The sequence below is a fragment of the Canis lupus genome, chromosome 14 (assembly GCF_011100685.1).
Source record: "Canis lupus familiaris isolate Mischka breed German Shepherd chromosome 14, alternate assembly UU_Cfam_GSD_1.0, whole genome shotgun sequence".
Lineage (NCBI taxonomy): Eukaryota > Metazoa > Chordata > Mammalia > Carnivora > Canidae > Canis > Canis lupus.
In genome coordinates, this window is record NC_049235.1 from 48,609,006 (window position 1) to 48,623,218 (window position 14,213).

A 14,213-nucleotide genomic window follows, 5' to 3' on the forward strand; every position below is an offset into this window, starting at 1 on the left:
GCAGTACAAGCAATGAAACAGACAATGACAAAGAAAAAAGCTATTGGAATCCAACTCTTTACTTTATATCCCCTAGAGCTACTTAAAGCTGAGAACAGAGATAGATTAGTCTTCCTTAACTACTTTAGAAACAAAAAATAAATTATATTTTTATAATGTATTATAAATTATAAAAAGGGCCCATCATCCAAGTGGCCTTAGTAACACCTGGGGATTGTCCCACTTCCTCAAATGCTCCAGAGCTCTGCCCATGGACTCCTCAGGCAGGATGCAAGGACTTGGGAGGAAAGATGGAGAGAAAGAGAAAGAGTATTATTTGGTTTCCAAATATCCACATTTTGCTTTTGGGGCCAGGATTTCAATCTCCACGGTTGTGGAGGACATGGAGCACCATTTCTGCAACTGCAGGTAGGCCTTTATATGCTTTGCTGTTATCCATCAGTGTGAATGACTGGTAAGTGAGAGAAGCTTCTTCCAGAACACAAACCAAGATGCCCAGAGCAGGGGATCGCTCCCTTGGTCCATCTAATAACAGTTTATATAAATGTTGTATTATTTATATTCCAATTTTATAGAACTACTACCTAATAACATTTCATTTATACATGTGATATATTTTAATATATTCTATGTATATTCTTCGATCATATATATTCTATTTTTACATTATATATAACAGATATCAAATATATGTGTTGTATTATTACAATATAAAATATACACATATAATATGCTACATACGTATTTATAGCACATACGACATAAGTATAATTCACTGTGGCGTTGTTAGATGGCATACAAGGTTTCCACAAGAGAGAATTTTTTGTAATTCAACCTCAAAACCTCAATTGCAAAGAGAAGATGTCCATGCTAACATGTTATTGCATTCCAAATCCAAGTGACTCAATCACCTAATTTCAAATGATGCAGCTATAAAAGCCCTTACCGAACCCTGACATAGATGTTTACTTTAAATCCTAGAGGAGTGACACAGACTCCAAAGACAGAAGGCAGGAGCCAAGGCCCTGTGTCTGAAGTCAAGGCTGTGTGTACAAGATCAAGGCCAAAAGGGTTACAAGTATAAAGCCACCACATGGCACATGCGGGAGCACTTTTATTTGTTTGGTTTATTTGTTTTTTATAAAGTGCTAAGCTAAAGATTTTGCAGTACTGCCTGCCACAAATTAAGCCGACTGCAAACTTTACATGCTGGTCGAGAGCCATGTCACAGCCAACACACCATGTGTGCTGGAATGATTCAAATAAATGTTTCTCATCAACTCAGTAGAGACCATCTTCATTCCAACAAAATTCAGCCAATCTCAAAGCATTTCAATTTAAGCTGCTAAATTTATAAAAGAACAGTGCTTCCAAATGTTTCGGTTGGGTGCCATGCCCAAGGCAGAAGGGGAGATAAGATGCAAGTTAAGGCCACTTTTTAAAGTTATCGACAAATCCTATCCATCATACTCACTAGATCCTTAATTCCCAAAGTTAATGAATATAGCTCTGCTCTGCCTTTTGAATTTTTCCAAATGTTTCCTGTTGTATATGGTAAACATTATATACATAAAAGGTTATGCATTTCTAAATCACCCTTTAGACGTTCCCTTGGTCTTCAGATTTCATAGCATGCCTTCTGCGTGCAAACGTTCTTTTGGCTCCTTTGTTAAAAATTTAACTGCAAATCAATTCTGGACTCTATTCTATTTCTTTGATCTGTCTATCGCCTCACACCAGTATCACACTGTGTTAATAACTTTTTTTTTTTTTATTTATGATAGGCACACAGTGAGAGAGAGAGAGAGGCAGAGACACAGGCAGAGGGAGAAGCAGGCTCCATGCACCGGAAGCCCGACGTGGGATTCGATCCCGGGTCTCCAGGATCGCGCCCTGGGCCAAAGGCAAGCGCCAAACCGCTGCGCCACCCAGGGATCCCAATAACTTTTTAGGAAGTCTTGAAGTCAGGTAATGAAATCCTCCAACTTGGTTTCTCTTTGTTGCTTTTTCAAGACTGTGTCGGCTATTTTAGGTGCTATACATTTCCTTTAAGTTTTAGGATTGGTCTGCAATGTCTTTTTAAAAAATCATATTGCATTGGGGGCACCTGGTGGCTCAGTAGGTTAAGCAGCCAACTCTTGGTTTTGGCTTAGGTCATGATCTCAGGGTCGTGAGATGGAGCCACAGCGTCAGACTCCCCACTGAGTGGGGAGTCAGCTTCCCCTCTCTCTCTGTCTCTCTCTCTCTCTCTCCCGCTTTGACCCTCCTGGGGCTCATGATTTCTCTCTATATATATAGTAAGTAAATAAATCTTAAAAATAATCCTACTGCATTGAACCTACAGGTTTATTTGGGGAGAACTGCTATCTTAACAATATTATATCTTCCAGGAAATGGCATATTCTCCACTTGTTTAGGTCTTTAATTTCTTTCAGCCATGTATTTATTTTTCAGTGAACAGATATTATATGTCTCTTGTTAAAGTTATTTCTTTGAATTTTATGATTGTGACACTCTGCAAATGGAATTTTTTAAATTTCATTTTCTAGTTGTTGACTGTTAGTGTATAACAATACATCACTTTTATACACTGATGCTGTATCCTGAAAACCTTGTTAAATTAAATTATGAGATCTAACAGTTTCTTTACAGATTCCTTGTGATTTTCTACATAGACAGTCATGTCTTCTATGAATAGAGTTGGTTTTACTCCTTCTTCTCTGATCATTATGTCTTTTCTTTCTTTCTTGACTTATTGCTATAGCTAAACCCTCTAGTACTATGTTAACACAAGTGTATAGAGTAAACATATTTACTGTATCCCCAGTTTTTAAGAGGGCAGAGATTGGCAGGAATTCAGTCCTCCAACATTAAGTATGATGCGTTTTTTTGTTTTTGTTTTTGTTTTTTTTTTGTTTGTAAGTGCTCATTATCAGATTGAGGAAGTTCCCTCTATTCCTAGATTGCTGAGAATTTTATGAATGGATGTTGGATTTATGAAGGGCTTTTTCTGTATCTACCTATTATTTTCCGTATCTATGAAAAAAATTTTTCTCCTTAAGTCTTCGCCTTTGTTTTACTAAATGCTAAATCATAGTGACTGTTTTTCAAACATTAAACCATTTCTGGGATAAACCTTTACTGGCCACAATGTATTATCCTATTTATATATCATTTGATTCTATCTGTTAATACGTTGCCAGGGGTTTTTGCACCAGTGTTCATTAGATGGTCTGATTAGCTGGCACATTTGATATCTAAAATTTAAAATTTATTGGCATAAAGTTATTCACAATAATCCTTTACCTGCAGTGCAACCTATAGTAATATTTCCTCTTTTACTCCTAGTATTGATGTTTGGGTTTTTCTCTTCTTTTTTCCTACTAAATACTTAAAAATAATCAGTTGTGGCTTTAATTTTCTCTATTATTTATATGTCTTCTATTTCACTGATAGGTCCTCTTTTTATTCCTTTCCCTACTTATGTAATTCACACTTATTTATTCTACCTTCTTAAGGTAGAAAATTAGATCATTGATTTTTAAAACCATTCTTTCCCAATATAGGCACTTAAGGCTATAATTTCCCTCTAAGCACTGCTTTAGCTGTATCCACAGATTTTGTTTTGCTATATTGTATTTTATTATCATCCAATTCAAAAAATTTGCATTTTCACCTGGGTTTATTACCTGACTCCTGGGTGTCTTTTAATTTTCAAATATCTGGGGCTTTTCAGCAAATTTTTTGTTACTGATTTCTAATACAATTTCCTTGTGGTCAAAGAATATAATCTGTATAATTTCAATCATTTGAAGATTCTTGAGACTTCTCATGGCCTAGTATAAGGTCTATTTGGGGAACGTTGCCCATGCATTTGAAAAGAGTACATATTCTGCTACTGTTGAACGTGATGCTCTCTATATAAAAAGCCAAGATCTTTATAGTGTTGATCAAATCCTGTATACCCTGATTTTGCCAAGTTTTCCTAAGTTAGAAGACAGTGTTAAAATACCAATTATTATTATGAATTTGTCTATTTTTCCCTTTAGTTGTCAGTTTTTGTTCCAAGCTTTTTGAAATCTTAAATTAACTAAACATTTAACACTTTTATGTCTTCCTAATAAGTTAACCATTTTATTATGAATTATCCTTCCTTACTTCTGACAAAATATTGTTTTGAAGTATTATTTTGTCTGCTATTAATAAAACAACTTAGTTTTATTATTATTATTCACAATCACATGTATTATTCACATTTATACCTATGCATTTTCCAACTTTCAAACTACATTCACCTTTGCATTTCTAGGACATCTCTTATAAATAGCAAATATCTGGGTCATGCATGCTTTTTCAAATTTGATCTGTAATCTTTTCATCGTAGTGATTAATCTATTTAGACTTGATTATTGATATGATTAGGTTTAAGTCAATTTATCATTTATTTCCTGTTTGTCTCAACTACGTTTTGTTCTGTTTTTCTTTCCTTACCTTCTTTTGCATAAGCAAATATTTTTTATAGTCCATTTTAATTCCTCTATTGCATTTTGAGTTATCCTTCTTTTAGCTTTGTATGGTCACATGTTTTTTAAAGAAATATGAGAAAAAAATTTTTAAAGATTTATTTATTTTTGAAAGAAAGCATGTGGGGGTGGGAGGGGGCATAGGAAGAGGGAGAGAATCTTGAATAGGCTTCAGACCCAGGATTTTGGGATCTCACCACCCTGAGATAATGACCTGAGCTGAAACCAAGGGTGAGACACTTAACCGACTGAGCACGCCAGAAATAGAAGAAAATTTTAAAACAAAAACTTTATCTTGTCTTTTGTATTTATCCACATCTCTATAATTTCCCTCCATAGAGCTTGAATTCTGTCTAGTGTCACATCCCTTCAGTCTGGAGAACTTCCTTCATATTTCCTATATAGTGTAGGCCCGCTAACGACAAACCACCTTCGTTTTCCTTCATCTAAAAGTGTCTTTATTTCACCTTCATTTCCAAAAGATATTTTTACTGGATAAGAATTATGGCTTGACAAGTTTTCGTTTGTGTTTTGGGGGATTTTTTTTTTTTTTTTGGCACTTCTAAAATGTTGCCCTCTGGCCTCTACTGGTTTTAATGAGAAATCCACTCTCATTTTACTCTCTTTTTTTTTTTTTTTTTTTCATTTTACTCTCTTAATGTAATAAGCTGTTTTTCTCTGCCTTCAAGGTATCCTTTTATTTTTAAATTTCAGAAGTTCTGGGGATCCCTGGGTGGCGCAGCGGTTTGGCGCCTGCCTTTGGCCCAGGGCGCGATCCTGGAGACCTGGGATCGAATCCCACATCGGGCTTCTGGTGCATGGAGCCTGCTTCTCCCTCTGCCTATGTCTCTGCCTCTCTCTCTTTCTCTGTGACTATCATAAATAAATAAAAAAATTTTAAAAAAAATTTCAGAAGTTCAGGGCACCTACGGTGACTCCCTCAGCTAAGCGTGTGGGACTCTTGACTTCAGCTCAGGTCATGATGAGGGTTGTGGGACCGAGCCCCGTGTCGGGCTCTGCACTCAGCGGAGCATCTAGCTGGGATTCTCTCTTTCTCCCTCCCTCTGCCCCTCTCCTCCCCACCCTCCTTCATACTCGATCTCTCTTTCTCTCTCTCTCTCTAAAAATACGTAAATAAATCCTTAAGTTTCAGAGGTTTGACTATGATGTTTCCACATACAGTTTTCTTCCTATTTATTCCACTTAGGATCACTGAGCTTCTTAGCCCTATACATTTACGTTTTTCAACAAATTTTGGAAACCCAAATATTTTTCTGCTTCATTCTCTCTTTCCTCTCTTTCTGAGACCCCAGTTAAATGTATTTTAAATCAACTGTTACCATCTCACAGATCAATTACTCACTACTCTTTTTGTCCAGTCTTCAGACTAGGGAATTTGGGCTGATACATCTTCAAGTTTACTATTTCTTCTGCCCTCTTCAACTCCCATACATTTAAAATATTATACTTTTCAGTTTTATAGTTTCCAATTGGTTATTCCTTATGGTTTCCATTTCTCTGCTAAGACTTCTCATCTGTGCACTCATTACACTAATATTTTTGTCTTCTAATTTATAAATGTTCCTTTAAAATCTTCATTTGCTAGTTCCAACACCTGGGGCATCTCAGGCTCAGCTTCTACTACTTACTTTACTTTTTTCTTAAGAATGGGTCATCTTTTCTTATTCTTCATATATCTAGTAATTTCTTTATTATACTCTGAACATTGGGAATAAAATTGTCAAGTCTCAATATCCAGTTTTGTTCTTCTGAAGAATGTTTTGTTAGAGCAGAAAGAAACCTAGCTAGAATCAAACTCCAAATTCTGCAGTGAGTGGCAGTTGAAATCTCTTCTCAGTTCTTTCCATTTCTAGTTGCTGTCTTTACCAGGCCCATTGGGGTTCTCACATACATACACACTTACACACATGTACATTCACACTTCCACTTTGGGCAGAGTTTATAGGCGGGTATATGTAGATGTGTAGGTACGGGATCTCATACCCTCTGAGCTTCCCTTTTTTCATGGATTCTCCCTCATAAGCCTCAGTCTTGGTAAGTTACTAAGAAGAAATAGTTTGGGGCTGACTGAGGCTTTCAACCACCCCATGCTAACTGGATGAGTGGTTATCTTCAGGCAAAAAGTACAAACACACAAATCTCATCCAAGGCCCATTTGTTCTTTCAAGGATTGACCTCCCTTTTCCTGTCTACTTTAGGTTGCTATCCAGTTTCTTCAAATAGTTGTATTTAGGTGTTTTTGTTTACACTACTTTGTCTAGATTTTATAATTGTTATCTGTATGAAGTCTAATTAAAATATTATGCCAACACCAGAATGAAGGCCCTGAGCACTGATTTTGTCTATGTTAGATAAGTGAAAACCATGGTCCATGTGTAGGCATACTTCCAGCATCCCTACATACCAAAAGATTAAAACTATTGGCAGATAAAGCTTAAGAAATTACTTTGGCTTCAGAGCCTCCAAATTCCTCTATGTTAGCAAGTTGTACGAGGTTGTCAGAGAAAAACTCAGTTTGAGTCCCAGTTCCACCACCTGATTTTAACTTCTGCATCAAGGAGATAATTCTCATTATACTGATCTCGTGTGGTGGATACAAGTATGAATCAAAGGTAATGAGTGTAAACATTTAGACAGTGCCCAGAACAGAGTAAACCTTCATAAAAGATGGCTTCTGCTGCCATTACCATTAAGTATTTCTACTTTATTAAATTTACATACCAAAAATATTTTAAAAACCTAACCTGAAAACTCAACAGTGCTTTCTGCTTTATTAGGATTTGATAACTAAAGAGTGTACACTTTTTTTCTATGTGGGAAGGGGAGAAGAAGATGAATAACTCAAGACCAGTATTAGACCCTGAAGGTGATCAGAATTTTCTCTGAAGACTCAAAAACTAAGGTGCACATTTTCAGATGCTGTTCAGTCTTGCTCCTTAAATTGAAATTATCTGCCTAACAACTTGGAAAAATGGAAATTTGTTCTGCCTACTGCAGAGGGTTTGTGAGACCCTATTTGGACTCACCTTGTTTAGTGGATAAGAAACGCACTGACGAGGAAAAACTCTGAGAAAAGAAGTTCTGAGATCTCCAAACACAATTATCATGCAGTTCACTTGATAGGTAACTGAGCACTTCCTGAGACTACGAGTAAATAATTTTCATTCCATACTTCAATCCTGAATTTTTTCTAATGTGTATCTTTTTCATACTGAGCCATTGAAGAAAATCAAAGATTTTTGACTTTGAACATCACACAGGCCACAAAAAAGGGAGTTTTTGTTTAAAGTAATACATAAAATTATGCCTAGCTTTGTTCCAGGAAGAGGATAGCAACTCTGATGTAATCATTTTGTGGCAACAAACATAAAGTATCCTTTCTACCACAAAGCAGAGAAAAAAGCAGGAGGGGGGATAAATTTTTGAAGAACCTGTTAATAAGAACATCAAAGAAGCAAAAAAAAATTCACTTACTCAAAATATCTAGATGCATAGTTATATAATCAGTCAGAGGACAGAGTTCAATTATGAAGAGAAGAAGGAAGTGTTACATCATCTATATTAATTGATCATAAATTCTTACCAAGGCTTCATGATCTTCTGCAATTTCTGGTATCGTCTGCAAAATTTGAAAGAAACCATATGAGAAGCATGTTTGAAAGCAATAATTTTTACAAAGAACATATCTTGAAGAAAGCTCAGGATTAGATATGGGGGAGATTTAACTGCCATGATGTAAAGGATTTTTTTCACTTCAAAACATTATTTAAGGTAAGAAATTGGTGTTCTCCAGTGAAAAGAACAATCAAAAGACAAGAATTAAACTACTATCACCAGCCCACTGCACTGACTTAAGAGTAAACACAACCAGAACACTCCATTTGGATCAGAATGTGTATGTGTTCAATGGGGAGAAAATTCCTAGATATAAGAATGGGTACATTTTCTTTCTTTCTTCTTTCTTTCTTTCTTTCTTTCTTTCTTTCTTTCTTTCTTTCTTTCTTTCTTTCTTTCTTCTTTCTTTCTTTCTTTCTTTCTTTCTTTCTTTCTTTCTTTCTTTCTTTCTTTCTTTCTTTCTTTTCTTTAATGGGTACATTTTCAATGAAAAAACATGGAGCCAAAAGCCAAAAAGTACTTAGACCAGTTCTTAAGTATATGCTCAACAATGAAGAAATAATAGATTATTTTTGTTTGGGAAAATGCCCACTAATTCTACTTTGCCTTTTCTTGAGAAAAGATTGCCTCTTTGCAGGTAAGACATCCCAAGATACTTCAATAGTCTTGGACAACAAATGGGACTCTGTGATGGTAGCCTGCAAAAAAGAAAATGTGCAATAGACAAATCTTGTCTGCAAGAAAGGACAACTATGCTTCTTACAAAAACTGGGGTCAAGAAGATAAGAAAACAAGTCATGTTCATCCTATCAAACCACTTACCATCCCTCCAATCTGCCAAATTTTTCCATTTTGAATACTCTTCCCTGCTAACCAGCCTGACCAATTAGCTAAGTCCTACTCCAAACTCACCAGATTCTAGTGAATTCTCCTCTGGGAAGCCTTCCTGACCTCTGATTTCCCTTCCTGGACCAGGTTGAGGGTGGCACTCACACCTGCACTCGCTGAGAGAAACATCAACCGTATAACTTAGGTAGGACATCTCACTGACCTTCCAGCTTCCTAAAGGCAGGGTCTTAGCACTGGGACTCAGTATCATAATGTCAGGCACATGGAAGAGAAATTCTCAGTAAGTGGTTGATGAATGATTTGGCTCTTCAGAAGAAGTTAAGTTTCATTTTCATCCACATAAAATGTAACCACTTCAGAAACCTAACTGACCACAAGGAGATCAGATCTAGTCTCTGGTAAATCACAGGTGGGATGGGGTGGGGTGGGGTGGGGTGGAGGGGGGTCAGGGGGTCGGTAAAAACATATATAGCCATCTTCTTCCTCCTCCCCATCCCCTTCCTTTACCTGCCTTTGAAAAACAAAAACCAAAACAAACAAAAAAAACATCATTAGCTTCCTTCCCTCCCTCCTTCCTCCTTCAAAAAGCCACTGCTCAGGGTGAAAGTAGTAGGTGACCACAGGAAGGCAGACCTGAGCAGGGGTTGGGTCCTCTTCAAGGGCCAAACACTACCATCCACTAAAAGAAATAGGGCTCCTTGTAGAAGGACTGAGGCAAGGAAAGCTCTAGATAAGCCTAGAACAGCTCACTGGGCCAGGAAGGAATGAAATGCTCCAAGAATAATGGGAGACAGGTCAGAAGGACACAGAAGGCTGCTTGAAGCTTCCACAGCCGGATCTGAAACAGACTCAGCACCCAAATAAATGACGGCAGTGCCAGGTTCCAGCTTACTGAATTAAACAGGACCGAATGAGTCCACATTTCAAAGAGTGGTGTGCCCGTGTTGTTAAAGAACCACATCTCATGGGGGTGGGGGTGGTGGATGCATACAAACCTGACTTGTACTGTTTTCTGTCTTCCATGGTCTAACTACTCCAAAATTATTTATTAATTAATTACAAAGTGGGGTAAAAGTGTTACAGTAGAGACCCCTGTTACACACTCTCTTAATTGGCCAAAATGAAACCAGGAATAAGACAAACAGACATCATGTGCCATCAACAGGATGCAATGAAAAAAAAAAAATAACCACAAGGCATCTGTGATATTCCAGCCAAAGATGAGTAATATGGGTTTACAACAAAAAGCAATACAGGATAAGCCTGTAGGAAAAAAAAATCGTGTTCCAATGGGAAGCTGTGCATATCCTTCTGAGTTATCAGATGACAGCCAGGTTGTCTCTAAGTTGTAGCTAATTGATGAATATGTATATTTTGTCCTATTTTGTAGTGATTTAATGGACTTCCTTCTTACAGGTGAAAAGCCACCTTTGCCTTCATTTGCAATTCATTTCCAAAACCCTTTGCTCCAGAGAAACTGGTGCCCTTTTGACTTTTGTTTTGAAACCGTTAAAACATCTGCCTAATTCCCTCACATCACATGAGTAAAATTGTTTTAACACATGCTCATTCTTCTATCTGTATGAGAGCCAGGCTTTTATCTCTTCCTAAAAATCACCTGTAATGAATTGCCTTTTAACAAATCCAAATTGTAGTATATTCTGAAAGTGGCTGAACTATAATCTTAAAACGTGCCGACATCACGAGAGAAAAGGAACCACTCAGGACTAGTTCCACACGGAGTGAGATAAAGACAGGGCAGACTGGTGCAAGGTGCTTTCTGAAGTTAGAGCTCTGTGTTCAAGGATACAACATAGACGAGTGTGAAACTTGATCTGGAAACTCTTCCAGTAAGCACAGAACTGTTGAGTTAATTAAGCAAGGAGGCTGTTAACTGAGGTTGTCCCAAGGCCAGGGGCCTATATAAACAAGACAAAATCTAAGCCCGTGAATGCCACAGGGTTACCAAAAAACCCGGATACCTATGGACAATCAATCACAAATATCCAGCTAGGCTTTACGCTGGATATCAATCAACAATCAAACAATTGCTTTGCTTTGCTTCCTCCTCTTCTCTATAAAAGTCTTTTCCTTGGCCCCTGTGGGTGCAGCACTCCTAACCATTTTCAGTTCGGCACTGACCCCTTCTAATTGATTTTTGCTCAAATAAATTCTTAAAAATTTTAATATGCTTCAGTTTATTGTTTAACAGACTGGTTCAAAATAAGTGTGTATGTGGGGGCAGAGGTGTGTGTATCTGTGTCCCTGTGTGTGCTCATGTGGATCTAGAATATATAAAGCTATCCCCGCAAATTTGCACAACAGCTTTCTGGCCTGGGGCCTGAGCACCTTTAGGTTTTTATCTGTGTTCCACTTGCCACAGCAGACTCTTCTGGCCTTGAGAGTTTCTCCCTGACTAGTGCTTCTTCTTCTCAACTTCCTCACTTTGGGTTCAGATGAAGCATAAACAAAGAGGAACTTTTCGTTATGAAGTCTCTTTTCCTGAGGTTCTCTGTCTCTTTCTCTCTCTCTCTCTTTCTTTCAATATACTGATTTTTTTTTTTTAAGGAAACATACCAGGAAAAAAATAATAAGGTTGATGTTTCAGGGTGGCCAGAAGCCTCTCACCTGAGCCTAAGGTATGGCATTCTGTTCCCTAGCAGAAGATCATTTCCTCTCTAAACAGGCTCTGTAACCCCTTCTCATCTCCATTTTCACTTCCAAAGTGAAGCTGCAGAGCTCATTTGTGCAAGCACATCCTGAATGTCCCTGCTAATCACTGTCTTGAAGATTGTACAGATCCCATCAGCCTCTATATTCCCATCAAGCAGAATGTGTAGAAGAATGTGTTGTGCAGCCTTCAGGGTCAGGGGCTCCTGGGGATGCTCAACCCGGAGGGTCTCCTTTGTAATGAAGGGTGTCCAGATGGCAGGCCTTCATCTCCTTGGAAGGCTGGCCGTGCAAGAAGGGAGAGGCTGCAGACAGTTGCTAGGCTAAGCTGCCGTGCTATAAAAGCTTGCTGCACGCAGATCCCAGCAGCAGATGCTTTGTCCAGTTGACTGCTTCTAGACTCCTTGTTTATAAGTTTCCCCAATAAACCTGTGTCTCCACTGCTATTTCCGGGTCTTTTCTTTGGCCTCACTGGACCATCACCCACCCTTAACTTAGACTGGGCTGCAGTGTGGCTGCACAGATGGACAAAGTCCCAGAGACAAAGTGATGGAAAGGAGGAAGATCCAGTTGAAGGGATTTTTCTGCCACACAGCGGCTGACAAAGCCCATGATGATTGGCCCCTTGGGTGTTTGTGATGCAAATTCCTGGCAGGGCCCCAGAAGGGCTGTTCCAGTTGGAACTCCCTGCGCTCTGCTAACTGCAGGATCCAAGAAATCAGCCAGATGGATCTGGGGAGACCTAGCAGCCTTCGGCTGGGGCCCTGCAGACCACACAGAGCAGCTTCTTTTGGTCCAGGGAGCTGCTTGCTCCTCCCTGTGGCCTCTGTCCAAGGTGACGTGCAGGACATGCACTGTGTGACCCGTGCTTAGCTGCTAGACAGTGAGTCGCTGATCAACTTGGCCTGGCTTGGAGCTTCCAGAACAGCCAAGGTTTAGAAGAGACACTAAATTCTTAGAAACAAGAGCATTAAGTTAGAGCTGACAATCCAGGTCCATGGAGGTTAACAAAGTTACTTTCAAAAAGCAAAGTTATTTTTTGCATGAAGACAAAATATCATAAAACGCTCAGTCCCAAACTGTCATACTCATCTTTGATTTTCCCCCTACACCTCCTCCCATGTGCCTAACTAACCCAGTGTCAGAAATCGTGAGCACTCAAATAATATACACTTTACTAAAGGAATAAAATCTGCAAATCCACTCTAAACCGTGGGTACTAGGCAACATCAGAGCCAAGACATCATTTGGGTGTTTAATTCAAGTCATACATCAATTTTCACATTTCCTAAGGAATGGTCATAGCTCTGATGCTGTCCAGGAGAAAATGACTCGAACGATTAAAGTTTCATATGAAACTGTGTGTTAATGAATGATGACAACAATTTTTAGAAACACAAACACTCTCAGCTATACATACGCACAGCCAAATGTCCTCATCTGTGTCATATGTATGATAGGAAGTGAAGGGGACTCGTAATTTAAACAATTAACATTGTCTTTAAGACAATTATTTAGGAGCTTTACATATCTCTCAAATAAACTCTGGGACTCTTTCCACTGTTCCTGATTCTGCCAAATTCTAGAGAAATGACTTCAACCAAAAAAATAAAAAGCACTCGTAAATTCCCCAGATTAGTGAGAACCCCTCAACTATCTCACTGCTATTTTTCTTAGGAAAGCGAGAATCCCTGAGAGAACACCAGCCTGGTGTTGGCCAGGGTGTTAGAAACAGACAGCTTCCTCCACAAGGGGTAAGTATAAATGAGGATATTTCAGTGAACTACAGGGCTGTTTTTATTTTTTATTTTTTTATTTTATTTTATTTTTTAAGATTTTATTTATTTATTCATGAGAGGCACAGAGAGAGGCAGAGACACAGGCAGAGGGAGAAGCAGGCCCCACGCAGGGAGCCCGATGCAGGCCTCGATCCTGGATCCCGGGAATCACACCCTGAGCCAAAGGCAGATGTTTAACCACTGAGCCACCCGGGCATCCCTGTTCTTATTTTAAGAACAGCTTTAAATGTGTATATCTTCTGAATCAAGAATTGTACTCCAGCAGGATAAATATTAATAAAGATTTTCCTAAAAGAAAAGCTGATTAAAGAATGTTCACAATCGTGAAAAAGACCAGAAAACGATGTAAATGTCCAACAATAGTGGAATGGTTAACCATACCATGCACGTCCTTCAAATTCGTATACTGTGTGTCAACTCTACCTCCACAAAGTCTTTAAAATGAAATAACACACAAACAGCAAAAGTGCTGACCAAAATAATACTAACTACATGGAAATACTGGCAGGTACAAAAAGGCTACAAGTAGACATTATAACTCTCCTTTTGTAAAGCCTGTGCATGTGTGTGTGTACTAAAAAGAAGTACAAAAAGGATATATACACTACAATGTTAAAAAATGTCTCTGGGAAGGCAGGTTACAAGTGATTCTTATTTTTCCTCCTCTGTTTTCTTATATTTATTTTTTAAATAATATAATTTTCTTTTTAAGGAGAGAAAGCTAATTCAAAACACT

At 38.3% G+C, this 14,213-nt stretch overlaps 1 protein-coding gene across 3 annotated transcripts in view; it reads right to left on the reverse strand.

Annotated features, from left to right (window-relative positions):
- ELMO1 (engulfment and cell motility 1) overlaps positions 1-14,213 on the reverse strand; it is a 525,693-nt gene that overhangs the window by 341,809 nt on the left and 169,671 nt on the right. For all 3 annotated transcript variants that reach the window (XM_038557346.1, XM_038557348.1, XM_038557347.1), the window contains one exon: positions 8,128-8,163. In XM_038557346.1, the coding sequence (XP_038413274.1) occupies positions 8,128-8,163 (36 nt within the window). The remainder of the gene's footprint in view (positions 1-8,127; positions 8,164-14,213) is intronic.